The 16,720-nt window shown below is 42.3% G+C and overlaps 1 protein-coding gene across 2 annotated transcripts in view; it reads left to right on the top strand.

Moving 5' to 3' along the window:
• pcsk5b (proprotein convertase subtilisin/kexin type 5b) overlaps nucleotides 1-16,720 on the top strand; it is a 91,449-nt gene that overhangs the window by 36,036 nt on the left and 38,693 nt on the right. For both annotated transcript variants that reach the window (XM_078285110.1, XM_071920368.2), the window contains exons 10-16: nucleotides 1,023-1,126; nucleotides 3,813-3,930; nucleotides 8,548-8,736; nucleotides 10,597-10,733; nucleotides 11,465-11,584; nucleotides 11,824-11,926; nucleotides 15,318-15,511. In XM_078285110.1, coding sequence (XP_078141236.1) covers nucleotides 1,023-1,126; nucleotides 3,813-3,930; nucleotides 8,548-8,736; nucleotides 10,597-10,733; nucleotides 11,465-11,584; nucleotides 11,824-11,926; nucleotides 15,318-15,511 — 965 coding nt within the window. The remainder of the gene's footprint in view (nucleotides 1-1,022; nucleotides 1,127-3,812; nucleotides 3,931-8,547; nucleotides 8,737-10,596; nucleotides 10,734-11,464; nucleotides 11,585-11,823; nucleotides 11,927-15,317; nucleotides 15,512-16,720) is intronic.

Raw genomic sequence — 16,720 nt, 5'->3', positions numbered from 1 at the left:
CTGTGTGTCACACTCTGTCTCCCTCTCACATCACTCCTGTTATTCTTCACTATATAAAGCCTTAAAAATGATCTTAAGCATCTTAGTTTTGCAAATCCGTACGGTGGGATATAAACCCTTAAATGCTGGGTTCAGGTCAGCTGCTTCGGAGCTGTGCAGAACCCGGTGGTCTCGGAGGGCGAGGGAGTGGCACGAGGGGAGGGAGCGGAGCATCTGGCCGGCATATGAGATGGAAGGGATTCCCAGGAAACTTGGTGACCCACTTCTTCCCGGTTTTTCCCTTTTTTAATGTAGCGTTTGGACATCAAAGGAGTCGGGACACATGGCTGCCATCTCGTAACGGATCTCACGTGAGATCTGAGAAAGTAGGGACGGATGGATGGACGGGCATCTCTGCTCCCCGTCTATGCCTGTCTGTAATTTTCTCTCTCACTGATCTGCCACCTATATTACTGTTTTTTTTTTTTTTAAAACATTTCATCCCCTTTCATCCTCTTTTCTCTTACCTTGTTTAACTTCTATCCCCCTTTATCCTAATCTTTTTATGCTCACTTTTCTAATTCTTTTCAACCGCCTACCCTTCCTCATGCTGTCGTCTGAAGTTGTTCCCATAACGAAGATCTGTCTGTTGTCCCGCTCCTGTCTTTCTTTCTCTCTCTCTCTCTGTAAGCCCCCCCCCTACATGCAGAACTCCCATCTATGGACACCGAGCTGCCATTTATTTGCAGTGAAGATGCCATTTTCCTTCTTTTTTCATTTTTGCCAGTGTTATCCTCATGTACAGTGTTGGGAAGCCTGACTTCTGAGTTTATATATATGCGTGTGTGTATGCATAATTTATATTGTATGCATATGGCCATTTGAGTATGTGTAAATGATTGCCTTAGTGTTGTATATTCATATTTAGTTCCTGCAGACTTCTTGATCATCTTTATCTGCTCTATTTATCTCCTTGGGTTTGTCTTTATGGTGTATATGAACAAAATAATTTAAGTGTGGCTGTGTGTGTTTTCTTCCACCAGTCCTCTTCTATCGTGGAGAGACGTCCAGCACATCATTGTAAAGACGTCTAGAGCCGGACATCTCAACGCCCCCGACTGGAAGACCAATGCTGCTGGATACAACGGTACACACACACACTCACACACACACACACACACACACACACACACACACATACCTAAACCATAGACATTCACAGAGACATGCAGGTCTACCTTCTCACCCTAAAAGTCAAGTTTGATCACTTGACTTGAAGGATAACACTGGTGTAATATTAGTTTTTTCCCATTGCTGTTATTGCCCACGAAAAGTCTAAACCCACCGATATTATTTGCGACAGTCAGAAGCTTCTACTGTCTGTTCTACTGCAGGTTTTCCCGACCTCCTGGAAGTCACAGGCTTCTATTGTTTTCATAAATCTACTAAAATCAGCTCAGAGACAAACTGCTGCCTTGACTAACGTAATACATGATGTTGAACAACACGTGTTTTGCATCTTTCCCTAAAAAGTAGAACAGACAGTAGAAGTTTCTGACTATGTGGCAAAAATACGTCGGTGGGTTTAGACCTTTCATGGGCATGAATGGCGTTACAACAAAACTAAAATGACACCGGTGTTATCCTTTAATAAATATGCAGTGAAATTGGCGTGATGACATGTAAATGTGTTTGATGGCACCACTTGGCACTACAGAAAGCAGCCAGGGCCATAGACACAACCTATATGATTAGTGGTTTTGCTTGACATCTTTCTGGACTTCTTTTTTTAAACGTGAGGAATGATGAGGCAGTGTAGATTACTTGAAACTATGCTTCAGCATTACATTTTTTATTCTATCATGCTTGTATTTTGGTCCTTTTGTGCCAGGCTTGGCGGCCAGCATGACCAATGTCTTTTGTGCAGATGTCATTGGTCAGTGTTGGTCACAGATACCCGATGGACATTTTTCCCACTGTAAATACAGCTGCCTGGATAGATTCCCACTTAACGCTGATTGGCTTTTGCTTTACTGTATCAGGTGAATTTCACACTCAAGTTGAAAAATTTGTTGAATGGCTGAAGTTCTTTCTGAATGTAAAGTCAGACTGATTCAATACGAAACTCGATATGTAGTTAGCAATTCAATACAAGGAACATATGTTTGAATAGGTCAATAATTCAGTTTGATTCAGTGCCATGAAACGGAATGCAGTTTAGTCTTACTTCTTAAGGTGTCCTTATATTGAGTCTGGTTGGGACTTGTCATCCTCAAATCATATGGTAATCAACATTATATGGCTAAATGATTCAGAATTACAGAAATAACTGAAATTTCTGACCAGTTGCACATTTTACTGTGATACATAATGTGCTTTTGTTTTTGATTTCTCTGGAGCTTGACTAAAATTTTATTAAACTTCTCAATCTTTCCTACATTTTACATTCTTCCAGCAAAGGGAAAATTTGATCCACTGCTACAAATCTAAAAATCTTCCATTTCACCGCACCAAAAAAAGAAACGTTAAAAAAATGTAAAAAAAAGATAGGGCTAATTAATCCCTATAAAGCATCCAAATAGAATCACTGTGGAAGTGAATTAAACTTGTGATTGTGACAGATTGCAACGATAGAATCAAATGCAATAGAAGTCGTCATGGCAGGCCGGGACATGGAGTGTGAAGGAAAGATATAAAAGGAAGAAACATTCATAAATATTCATGATTTTGACTCTTGGGTCGTTTTTCCCCAATCACAAGGCTGATAGCATTTCACACCCACGCACGCACACACGCACGCACGCACGCACGCACGCACGCACGCACGCACGCACGCACACACACACACACACACACACACACACACACACTCTCATGCGCACATAACTCCATTGTTCCTCCTAGCCTATGCACTCTTCATAAACAAACCCACTACCAGCTTCCATCTACCTGTCAGAGTCATGGTGGTGGTCTTTGTTTCATAAAGTGTGCATGCTTGAGTGTATACGCATACCTGTGTGTGTGTGTGTGTGTGTGTGTGTGTGTGTGGTATGTGAGAGTGAGAGAGCGAGAGAGCGAGAACTAAGGGTCAGCCAGGCTGCAGGCCCAGTGTGCCTGGAGATTTTCCAAGCGGCTGTTGTTTCAAAGAGGAACTAAGGAGAAACAGAAGGGGAGGGGTGTGTGTGTGTGTGTGTGTGTGTGTGTGTGACCACGTAACACGGAGAGCGGCAGCGGCGGCCGGGGGTGGAGTGTGTGGGGGGATGGACAGAAGTATGGAAGGAATTCTTATTTGATTAGCTCTATCTATGAGTTCATTGTGGTTTCCAAACTTTTTCTTTTTTCAGTGTTAGATTACTACACTAGCCTGATATTCTGACTGAATGGCCATTTCGTTGCCACTCCATTATTCTCTGAATCGCTCGACAAAATCGGAAAAGTGGGCGGGACGCGATTCAGGAGTCTGGAACCGGGCTACTACCATCCTGCAAGCCCACAGTGTTTCCTTCAGCCTACTTTACACTCAGACACAGTCAGAACAGTCTGTAGCTTTTCATGTCAATTTTTGGACATTTTTCAATTTACATTTTTTCATAACCTACATTTAGGTCCTGACTAAGCACTTGAAAAACACTAGACTATTTGTTGCATTGACGCTTTCAGAGATAACGACAAAAATGGTCTTGTCAATGACGAAACAAATAAAACGTTCCCCAAAAACGAATGCAGGAGCTTGCAGTTTTAAACAGCCCCCTTGTTGAAAAACCACCACTGGCCTGAGAACTTGGAGAGTCAACAGTGCAGCGGTCTGATTAGCTTCACTCTGTGTCCTACAGTCAGCCACCTGTACGGCTTTGGCCTGATGGACGCCGAGGCGATGGTGAAGGAGGCGGAGCGGTGGAAGCAAGTCCCTTCCCAGCACATCTGTGTGGAGAGCGCAGACCGACAGATCAGGTAGAGCTCATGCATCCACACACACACACACACACACGCATACACACACAAGCAAAGATATCCTGACAGCTTGCAATAACATGCATTCCTTAACCTTAATCCCCCACGACCAAATCCACTACCTGATAACCAGAACTCTTCCCCGGTCCCTAGCTTTAATCTATTTCCAATCACAAACCGAAAAAGAACCATCTCCTTTTACGTACTGACAAGCTGTCCTAAGAAGTGAGCAGTTGTTGAACCCACATATGAATAAAAAAAACCAACACACACACTTGAGCCAAAGTGCTAAAACTCCTGGAACCACAGGTCTGTTTTAGCATTTTGTTTTAGGTTTTAAAACATCCTATTGCAGCCATCATGCGGTAAAATCATTCTAGAAATCCACTGAGGTGCCGCAATGACAGATGGCCATTTTTTTATATTTATTTATGTACACTAATTACATTTGAATATATATGATGTCCTGAAGTCATTACGAAAACTATATACTCAAGTATAGTGTATAAGTTAAATGCCAGAGAAGTGAGCCAAGTTTGAGAGCAACATATGTGACAAAAGATGGCTGCATTATGAATAGAGATGGAATATGTTGTTTTTTATGCCTCCTGCAAACTCTTTAATAGCTAGTATGCAGTATGGTATGAGAACATTTGGTCATAGCCTCTGTCCCTCTCACTCAACCCTTCCCCTCCTCCCTCTCTCTCAATCTGTTTCGCTCTCTCGTAGTCTCACTGTCTTTCTCTCTTATTTTCTCTCTCATTCCCCCCCCCCCCCCCCCCTCTCCCTGGTGTTTTATGCACCGGCATGTGTGTGAGAGTGCGGTTGTGCAAGCTGTACCTTGATAGGGGCCAAGCATTAGTTCTGGCAGGGTAGTTCTCACATAAGACCTTTACTACACACACACACACACACACACACACATACACACACACACACACACACACACACACACACACACACACACACACACACACACACAGACACAGAGCCAGGGCTTCACAGCTTGTTATTCTTGATGCAGCTGGAAGCTTGAGCAGTGTTCTGTGTTAAGCTGGGTGAGCATGGGCCCCGAACCGGTGTTCTTTCACTCTGAGGCTCGGTGACCAGCGACTGCAGCATTATCACTGTCTTTCTGTCTGTTCTGCTCGGCTGCACAAGTCAGTCCATATGAGGCTTATGTAAAGTCCAGCTTGTGTCAGAAGCAGGCGTGTTCAGGCCGCTGTGTTGTGGTGTAATATGCGTCCGCCGTGGAGAGATTCCCAGTGATGTCGGTTGGAAGAATAAAAAAAAAAAAATCATGATTCACTGTCTTGGTACGCTTTAGCCCACCCCTTCTTTTTTTTTTTTTTTTTTTGCGGTGTGTATTCATGAGTAGTCTACAAGACGTGTGAATTGGGCGCTCACACATTTGTCCAGTCACTGGGAGAATTACCCATCCTCCATACAGCTGAATGACGGGTTCGCAAAGAAGTGAATTGTAAGTGTGAAGTGGACAATCACCGGAAACAAAAGGCGTCAGGGTTTTTTTTTCCGGGAGGAAGGCGATTAAGTTATGAAGAGTTTGTGTGCAGCGCAGTACAAAAAAAAGACTTTTAAAGCTGCCCCAAAAAGTTTTAAACATTCTTTTCCCCAGACAAAGCATGAATTAGTTCTGTGTATTTGTCTCACTTTGTCTCACTTGGGCTCACTTGCTGCAGTCTTTGAGTCTATGAACTTGCATGTGATTGTGAGATGGAAAGAGAAAGGCCAAAAAAGGGAGTGATAGAGAAGGAGTGATACTGTGTCTTTGTGTTTTTAAGCGTGTCTTCCTTTTGGTCTGCCATATATGTGCCTGTGTCGGTACGTCTGTGTGTGTGTGTGTGCCCCTGCGCAGGTATGTGTGTGTGTTTCACGGTTCTCCCTTTCCGTTATTGTGCCTCTAACTTGCTACATAACTGCAACCATCACATCACCGCCGCGTTCCCACACACCCTCTGGCTGGCCCCTCTGAGTGCGTTCGGTAATGTCTGTCTGCAATCGCTCGCTTCACTCCACTTGGAGCACGCACCAGGAGAACTGCCTGATCTGTGTGCAATCAGGCTGGTGGTAATCAGCTCTGCATCTGCTCTGCTCAGTCCCATGCGTATGGTTCAGTTATCTGTGTTGTGTTGCTGAGAAGCCAGAGCCGTGACATCAGCCCCGGTCTCCCCGACCATTACTGCTGTCGGCTTTCCGATCAGTCATCGACTAGTTCTGGAAGAGACAACCAGTGTTTTCTTTCTGTTATTTTTCTTTCTGTCATTCTGTGGCGTATGCATGTAGTTGTACATCTCTGTTTTGTCTGTTATGTATCTCTATTTTCACAGTTCAGTTTTAATACAAGTTATTTATATTGGCTATTAGTCCCCCAGCAGTCGTCATGATCAGCCTTCCAATAAGTAAATGACTGCTGCTGGACGAGGAGATGGACTCTTACGAGTCTGGAGCAAGGACAAGGAGAGAAATGGTTTTGGATTGTCTGTCTGTTACTTCATGTGCTGCTGGCTTGCTCAACCAGCTCTTCCCTGGAAAATGACGCATAACCTGCTACTAAACCTGCTTAAAAATGATTAGTATTTTTAAAAGACACATTATTGTCACAGGAATCAAATAAGCCACATTGCTTCATGTGCATGCAGTTTCATTCCTTTCATACTAATCGGATGAAAGAATTGATGTGCGACAATTATATTCATTGCACCAGTGTTACCAATTTCCCTGTGGGGAAAGTTACAGTTATAGCTTTGTTATCTTATCAGCCAATATTGGCCTTTCCGAAATAAAATGGCATATATTTTAGCGATAATTCATCAATAAAATGATCACACAAAGAAATTTCAACACAATCGTTTATTCTTAAAATGTAAGATAGTAAGTCACATTCACGCTAAACTTTTGTGCAAACAAATAGCTGAATGATGTAACCCAGTATATTTGTGTGTAATTGAATTCCCTGTGGGTTTAGACAGTATATGGAGTGTATGGTCTGAATGCCAAGAAACAAGTTTTAGCTGTCAAATAAGCCTCTGTGTTGCTCTTTGTCTCAATTAATCCTTGAGCTAAGTCAGAGGAATTCATGCCAAGTACAGCTTCATCTTTCACGCAACAACCAAAGACAGTCTTTAAGTAGATAAATTGGCTTGCGGTAATTTTCCTTTCAATGATAAACATCTGTGTTGTATCACTTAGACCCTTAAATATGTCTACACCATGATTGTAACCCTGACAACGGTGATTCTAATAACCCGGTTTCCAATACAGGGCCAAACAACGCAAGTCATTGCCATTATTTATGTCTTTAAACCTCTCCCCCCCAAAATTAAATTACAGTGATTCTTTTATACGTTTTTTTTTGCCAGCTGAGGTAAGTTGCCAGCTACGTTTTAGTTTCCAGTAAAGAAACTCTCCTGCTTCTGATCCAGTGCTACAGGCGAGTTGATCTGTCGAGTTGGCCCAGCCGCTGCGAAGCCACACTTGCTACTGCTGTGGAGCCGTAACTTACAGTATGACTCTTTTTCTCCAAGGCCTTGTGCTGGCAAGATGGTATTCAGTGTCTCGTGTATTGGACCATCCTTTGTTTTTTTTCTTTCTTTTCGTTATTGTATAGCTATTATATTAGATCATACCACAGCTGTTCAACTCAATGGGTCATTAGATGTTTGGATTGGCTGTTGGGCCGTTTTTGTGCTGCTGTTCTATGCATAGCAGACAGAACAAATAAGGTTCTTTCTTTTTGTTATCATAGTCATGCTTCTCGGTTTCTGCTTAACAAATCTATTGTATAGGAAGGTTGAGGTTTGTGACACGGATAGCCTTCAAATGGACTGTTTTGTGCACATTTTATATTGATTTTTACCATAGTGTTCTCTTGCTGAGATTGCTGGAAGAAGTACATTCAAAAGAAGTAAATGTGATTCTTTTTAAGGGATAGCTCAGCCTTGTGAAACTTGGATGTTTAGGTGCGACTCGGCGATCACTTGCAGTAGCTTCGAACACACAACAAGAAACTTATCTTAGGATCCCTCCGTAGTTAGGATCCCTCGCCTTCTGACCAGCTGAGGGAAAGAAAGAGGAATTTATGTGATGCACCCAGGTATGTAAAGGGGCATAAGCCACACCACCCCACCCGTGTCATGAGTTCACTTTGAAATTCATATCACGACCTCGCCAAGTGGAAAGATATCCCAATCTGACTGACTAGCATAGTTCTTAAAGTAAAAGAGAACCCACTTTTCATGGATAATGCTCCCTTCCTTCCTTGGGTCAGTCCATCAGCATCTGCTTCATGATATGAGTACATTATTAAATCTGATTGACTGTCGTCTCCAATATCTGACATCTTATTCATTTATTTGATTGTAATGTTAACAGTTTGGGCCAACAAAATGCACCAATACCCCTAGAATATCTCCTTGGGTATTGTCACAATGTCCATAAAGTTGTTTTTCCTGCTCTTTTCACAACATTACAAACTCTCCATTGCATAGAAGATGGTAGAAATTACATATATTAATAAAAAGGTAGATTTTCACTTAAAGTCTGATGGCGAAAGTCTCTAATTTCTGCCTTTTGATTGGTTGCCACCCTGTGTTCCAGAACCATCCGTCCAGAGCATGTGGTACGATCGGTGTACAAGGCGACGGGATGCGTTGACAACTCCAACCACCATGTGATCTACCTGGAGCATGTGGTCGTACGCATTACAATCACACACCCTCGCCGCGGGGACCTGTCAATCAACCTGACCTCACCCTCAGGGACCAAGTCTCAGCTGCTCGCCAACAGGTAAAGAAAGGGTTGTGAAACCTAATTTGCAATGTGCGTTTACATCTATAACTAAGTAATAGCTACATGTGAACAGGGAAGACGAAACCAAATTGGTGTTTTTTTTCCTTAGATGTGCCATCCATACATTAAATGTAATTTTTTTTTTGGTGTACTGATTTACACAGAATAGCCGATAATGTCAGAGTGGATTTTTATTTTTTTTTTACAATTTGTTTTGCAAATTAATATTAAAACTGAAATGTTTTGAGTCAATAAGTATACAACACTTTGCAGTCACAGTCCAAATTGAAGCAATGTGCATCCAAATTCCCTTAACTGTCCTTTACGTGTCTCTACCACTTGATTGCACATCAGTTGTGGCCAGTTCAATTGACTGGACATCATCTGTCTACATAAGGTCCCACAGACTTTGAGTTCTTGGTCAAGGAGGTGACCAAGAGCCAAAAGCACCACTCTGACTGAACTACAGAGCTCCTTGCCTGAAATCGAAAATCTTGCCGGAAGGACCACAGTCAGTGCAGCACTTAACAAATCTGGTCTGTATGGCCAGAAGGAAGCCACTCTTGGGGAAAAAAAGGCAAATGATAGCAGCCTGGATTTGGCAAAAAGGCAGTGAAAGAGTATGAGGCAAAATATTCTGTGGACTAGTAGAGCGCATACCTCCGCCAACATTATGCAATTGACAAGATATACCAGTTCCACGTCGGATGTTCACCAAAGGTTAATTTCTTCCATGATCCACTGCCAACTTGTTTCACATTAGGAGATACACACATTTTGGACCTGATATGAGACATGAGATATCCCTGTTCAAATTCCTGCCACTTGTAATCATTTTAGCCGATTATCTCAACACCACATGGCCAATCAGCACTATTTGTTCAGTGGCCATTAGGGCTGCCCTTCTACCACTGTATCAAATTTTAGAAACATTAGCGGGGCGGTTATGTCTAAAGTGTGCCTTTTTGTGAGAGGCCACAAGAGCTGTAATTGCTGCCGAAGGTGCTTCTACAAAGTATTGCCTCAGGGGGTTGAATGCTTATTTAAATGAGATGTTTACATCATTTTCTAAAAAAATACATTCACTCATCATGTCATGCGTGCTTTGTTAACAAGAAGTCTTAAAGCTGTGTGTGATAACCTGTGATAACGCAACTGCACTCTGTTGATTTTACTGCCATTGCAGTTTTAATGACATCAGACAACAAACAAGCGTGTGCTTATTGATCAGTAAACACTCATAGGCTGCTTGGGATAAAACTGTTTGTACACATAAACACTCACAATACTGTATGATAAAGGATAAAACGCTGTGTGCACCATTGTAGAATACTACTCACAAAAGCTAACTGGCTAATATACCGCTACGATGCTAACGTGGCCGCGGTAGTTAGCATTAGTGTTAGCGTCGACTAACATAGTAGCCGGATGTTACATAAAACTCATCACTTCCTGTGCGTCACTACTATTTCCCGCCAGTGTATTATCCAGTACACCACTGCTCAGAATTGGCTGTTCCAGAGCGTCTAATAGCCATTAAAAGTGAATGTTTTACCACAAAAAAGAAATCGCATATAGCTTTAATTTAATACATTTTAAATTCAGGCTGCAACACAACCAAATGCAGAAAAAGTCAAGGGGGTTGAATACTTTTTGAAGGCACTGTATGTAGCTAGGCTCATCTTAAGCTAATCGCAGCCTTGTGCAATATGCGTCTACATTTAATTAGGGACTGTGATTGTACTTGGTTGAATGATTGTGATTGTTTTTACTGGTATTTACAATACTTGGGTTGTTTCCTCATCTGATATATTTGTATACTTTGTGTGTGTGTGTGTGTGTGTTTCTGGTGTTCAGGTTGTTTGACCACTCCATGGAGGGTTTTAAGAACTGGGAGTTTATGACGACCCACTGCTGGGGAGAGAAGGCAGCAGGAGACTGGATCCTAGAGATCCACGACTCACCGTCTCAACTCCGCAGCCAGAAAGTACCTGGTATGAAAGTGGCACTATTTTATTTTTAAAAGAAGATTGCACAGTCCATTCACACATTTTTTACATTTTATTTAAAGTAGAAAGGGAGGCAGAGTAGGGGAGACACCAGAGAAAGTTATGGCTGGATCTAATCCTAGGCCAGCAGGGGCACACATGTGGCTCCGGAGGCGGTGGATTTAACCTTTCGAAAGAGCTACTAATTTAACAAAATAATAAAATCCCAAATAGAGAATAACAGATCCTAAGAATAGACTGCTATGCCATGTAGGTGGTGCCCAATTTTCTCAGCGGGAAAACCTAATTAGTTTAATCTAATTAGGTTGGTCATGTCTCTTTGATTTTCTGCGTGTCTGACCACCATCATACCTTTGCAATTGTTAAAGTTTGGAGACATGAAACAAACCACAATGCTCCTTGGGTCCCGTGGGACAAGTCTATGATTTTCATCTAGAAGGGTTTAGGTTTTAGAAGGCACGCAGGATTTTGCAGACCTTGACTGCCTTATTCCTCAGTGCAGTCCTTAGTCCGCTTACATCTTGTAACTTGATATACATACAAGACAAAACAGAGGGTGCCAAGTATAGATGGATACAGACCCAACTTAAATCATAACATAACCTATTCATAATTAATACAAAACGAATTACTACTGCAACACGACGGCTTAAACTCATTAAATTGACATGAAGTGTGTGTCTGACTATGACTTTCCGATGCTGTTTTGTGTGAAGGCAAGCTGAAGGAGTGGTCACTGGTGCTTTATGGCACCTTAGTGCACCCGTACTCGCCTCTGCGCAGCGATAAGCCGCGCTCCACACCTACCGATGAGGAGTTCACAGAGGACTACAACGGTGAGTAGATGAGGCCAGAGCCACACATATACCGTTTAACCATAGTAGCAGCCACGTTCGCCATTCATTGCTAAGGAATGCTGATTTTTAGAATGTTGGTCCTGTCACTATGGTGATGAAGGGTGTTGCCATGTTAAATCTAAGTATACCCAAACTATTAATTCCATCAAGTCTGTTAATTAATGTGGATGAGGTTATTATACTGACCTATGTTTTATCCTTAAACTGTGTGTCTCTAGGACCCTGTGACTCTGAGTGCAGTGAGAACGGCTGCGAGGGTCCCGGACCCCACCACTGCATCAACTGCCTCCACTACTTCCTCAAGTTCAAGAACAACACCAGGTCAGAATGCTTCAGTGTTCTCCTCTCAACTGCTGGACCATCGCTATTATTAAATTGGATGTTGTTCTCGTGTTCTAGAACATCAGAGAATTCTCCTCTGCAAGTTCAAGAGTATTCTCTTCGGAATTCTCCAGAAGTTCTAGACTGTTGTTTAAGCTAACAGTATCCAGTTTACATGGATACATTTAATAATTGGTCTACCGCTTGCCACCCTACTGTACTGAGCCATGTTGTTTGCTTTGTAAGTACAACATCTGGGTTACTGCGTCTGCTGACCGACATGCCCCAATAAATTGAAAAATTGAAAAACCCAGAAATCTAGGTGTTAACTGGGTTATGCTTACTCTGATTATTCTCTTACATGACGATTTCAATAGTCAAGTATTGCCATAGAGTATTGCCTTAATTGGGTTACAATTATTAGTGTGCATGTAAACATACCGACTGATATCCAAAAGTTTGGGACACAGCCAAAACTTATCTGTGAGGTTTGCGCGAAACTAAGCACATTGATCACATTTGTCCTTTATCTCTGGGTAGATCTTGGCTCGTTTAGATTTGCTTAGCTGCACTGCAGTCTATGAAAAACCATTAACTGAAGCAGTCTTTGTCTGGAACATTAAGAAGAGCTGCTAATTATGTCTATAGCTCCATCCCATCAGTCATCTGTAAAATCATCCGTGAGTCCAGCTTCCCATTTGTTTCTGGTGTTAATTAAGCAGATTGTATCAAAACAGGTAAGTTGGTAATATGCATGTGAGATGAGGCCCTCCTGACCCGGTACGCTGTAAGCTTTTCCCACAGCTCTTTGTTAGACAGTGCAGGTTAGGAAGAATAGTGAGTTTGCCCAAAATGCCTGACTTGAAAATAGCGGAAAAGATTGTGCTCGGCCAAATTGTATATTGAACAAAGCCTCTCAAAAGGGATAAAAGCTGTATCTTCAAAGAAATCTGAGAATTTGGTTAGGGATTTATGTTTCCAGCATAGGAAAACTGAGTCCGGGGTTGAGGGAGGGAGCAAATCGTTATTCTGTAAGGGGCTATTTATACAGAAGTCTGTCAATTGAACTTTTCCCATATTCTAACAATAAATACAACATCTTTGTCTTGACCCATATCCCATATTTTTTTGTTATCTTTGCCTTTCAGTGACTTGCCTTAAGTCACTGAAATGCTAAATACGGTTAATGAAAGGTGGTCGTATATTATGATGTAGGTGTTTTTTTGGAGTTTAGTATATTTTTTTGAATATTGTTTTGTATATTTAGTGCAGAAAGGCATTTTCAAAATCAGCTGCATGAAGGAGACAAAGACTCAGTTGCTAATGTAGCTTGTTCCTGTGTCACTGGTCTGTTAGCATTTTGTGACCGTGAATCGAGACTCTGTGAAGAATTTCAGATTTCGGTCATATTGTGCTTTTGTAGTGAGGAGCCACATTGGTGCGCTCAATCAGCGCTGCACCTGGGAATGTTGTGGTTGGTGTGGAATTCTACACATTTCCCTTTTTCCATCATTTTAAGGTCACTGGCCACTGCTCCTCCTTTTTAACTGGTGTGAATGAGGGGGAGACACAATGCAGGTGGCGCCCTGATTATTTTCACCTAGTCATCCTCTTAACAGAGATGTCGTTTCCTGCGGGTCTTATTATGTTCGCTCTGCCCCTTCCCCCTTCATGGGCGTGTATGTGTGTGTGCGTGAATTGTGTTCATGTGTGTGTATGCACGTTTGTGTGTGACGGCTCTCCGTCAGGATCAAAGTCTGTTGTAATTGCCTTTGTGTCGGTGGGTCTCTGCACTAATAAAAGGCAAGCCGTGCAGGTGCATGCGGGCGACCTGGGAGAGTGTGGAAGCTTAGGCGCTGCCTTATCATTAGCTCCCTTTAGAGGTGCGCTGCCCTTTTCTGCTACCACAGGGAGCAATTGATGAATGAAGCTGGGAGGGGTTGGGTGGAGGAAGGAGAAGGGGCGGGGGTGGTGTTTAATGTTCAGATAATTACATCCCTCCATATGTGTTTGATGGTCTTGACTAACCAAACGGTGTGGGAGTCAGGAACAGTTGTAGGTGTTCTACAGTTGTGTGTGTATGTATGTGTTATGTACGTCTAGAAAGATGAGAATTCTCCGATGTGAGGAAATTGTGTGTGTTTGTCTGTGTGTGTGTGTGTGTGTGTGTGTGCCGCATGTGAAGTCCGTGTTTCATATGTTCCTGAAATTGGGCAATTTTATCTCTCTGGCTTCAAGGACTTTATCACAGACACAGGCATACATTCAACTATTTCTTGACTATGTTTCTTGACAACATATGACAATGCTGTCATGTTTTTGCAGCATACTTTTAGTGGTGTCCTTGGTGTTGCATTATGGGTTTTTTGTTTTGTCTGTTGTTGCCAGACCATTATTAACTTGTTCTTAAATGACTTGCCTGGTTAAATAAAGGTTAAATAAAATTCATCATTTCAGCATAGTAGAGAAATAGTGTGAGAGTCGGTGGTGAAACACATGGCAGTGCGTGTGTGCGCACGTGGCTTATGTGTTTCACACGTGCCATATGTGTTTCTTGGCGGAAAAATATAGTGTGTGAATAGGCTTAAGGAGTGTGTACATGTGTGTGTATTTTGTGGTCTCGAGGATTTTGGAGTTCCTTTTCACCTTAAGAAGGGAGCCTCAGCGTGAGATGAAGGGGTGATGGAGGGCTATGAAGTTATCCAACAGATGTTACACCTGTTCACCATATAGCACAGGCACGCACACATTCTCGCTCTCTTGCTCCCCCCCCCTCGCTCTCTCGCTCTCTCTCTCTCTCTCACGCACACAATATGGTTTATATTGGTGTATCATGTATCATTACATGATACACTAAAAATATTGCCAAAGTGTGAATTTACAATGGGCAATTATCCCAAAAAAATATTATTTGTTTAATCCTTTAAAATTATTCCTACTCCTCCTATATTTATGTATATATGTGTGTGTGGTGGAGCCTCTCTCTCTCTCTCTCTCGCTCTCGCTCTCTCTCTCTCCCTCTCTCAAATTCAAATTTAGTTGCTGTATTGGCATGACAAGTACCATATAGCACAGGCACGCACACATTCTCTCTCTCTCTCTCTCTCTCTCTCTCTCTCATTATGCCCATTATACTCACATAAGTGCATGTGGAAGACATATGCTTCATATTTTGAACCTTTGGACTTTATACTGAGCTGAGTGTGAGAGAGGTCGTTATTGTTGAAGAATGAGGTCAATTTGGGCTTCATTATCACAGAGCCGGCGTCGCCTCTCTTCTTTGCTTCACTCATCTCCTCTCACCTTCTTTGACGCTCTCGCACCCCATCTCACCTTTATTTTCTCTCCCTCCATCCCTCTCTCTCTCTCTTCCCGTCCTTATCTGTTGTAGGATGTGCGTGTCGGAGTGCCCCAGCGGCTTTTTCCGTGACGACAGGAAGCGCTGCAAGAAGTGCTCGTCGCTGTGCGAGACGTGCGTCGGTAGCCGTAGCGACCAGTGCACCACGTGCCGGGCCGGGTTCCACCTTAACGAGGGCTCCAACACGTGCGTCGCCAGCTGTGCCGACGGCTTCTACCTCGAACACGGTATGTTGGAGTTGGCACGATGCATCTTTCACTGCCGGCCATATTGACTCTACATTATACAAACTCTACATCCGACTCATAGGGATGGGACGATATGCTTATCCCAGGATACGAGTCGATATGCAATATGGGGTTCACAATTTGATACAACCATGATATGATGTAATAAATATAAGTATGACACAAATCTTTCTACCAATGGCATTGGCCTGCTACAATGTAAACAACAACTTAAAAATGTCATTACAAATTGTAAATAATATAATTTGGATGGAGAGTTTGTGAAATTGTGATGGGCAAGCCGTCTCATTTGTGATTACTACAGCAGAATAAAATGTAGCTAAAACCCACAACATGTATTTTTGTATTGTGATATATTGAATTTCGATATATCATCCCATCCCTACCAAATCATGATTCTATACAAGGTGATATCACTCCATGGCAGAGTTACCATGGTATTGTTATATAATCTGCTTCCAACACTGGGTTTTTCTTTGGCTGGTTTGTTTCTATTTCTTCCTTTTTTTGAGTTTTTATAAGACCCTTGTTTTTTTTTTTTTACTCACTTGCATAAATTGGTTATTGCAACTTTTCTCTCTTGTTTTTATCACTATACTCTGTCTCTGTCGCTTCTGTCTTATGGCACCATCTATACAAGCTGCACAAACTCTATCAGCGGCTCTGGGTATCAGGCCTGAACACTGCCTCCTCAACCTATCATGCTCACCCATGATCACTGACTTGTCCTGGCCAGTCCATTTGTTATTTTGCTGCCCATTAATCACATTTTCTAGGTGTGCAGTCTAACAATGGGGCATTGTAAGGGTGGCAGTGTAAATGGGCATTGCTGCCCTCAGTGGGGATGGGGATCCAAAAATAGGACAGTGTCCATGCTGATAGCAAAGTGGACTTTAAGGAACAATATGCATCATGAAAAAATATTGGTGGCCATAATTGTCAGCAAAATTGTGTTCCTTCATTGCCTCAAAATGTTGCCAGTGTATCATAGTTATAATGTTTAGCCACTTGTTAATTTTTATACCAGAAGGGCAGGAATCTACATCTGCACTTGTCACCAGGCGACTGTAACATTTTCAGTAATAATTTTCAATATTTCCTTGTTGAACTGTGCATGTCTGAAATGCCTGTGTGAGTAAGACAAACAAACTTGTTTTCTCTGTATACATACGCTCACTGGTTTGTCTT

Source organism: Centroberyx gerrardi, chromosome 8, assembly GCF_048128805.1.
Source record: "Centroberyx gerrardi isolate f3 chromosome 8, fCenGer3.hap1.cur.20231027, whole genome shotgun sequence".
In the NCBI taxonomy this organism is placed as follows: Eukaryota; Metazoa; Chordata; class Actinopteri; order Beryciformes; family Berycidae; genus Centroberyx; species Centroberyx gerrardi.
This window is presented reverse-complemented; position numbering and strand designations above follow the sequence as displayed.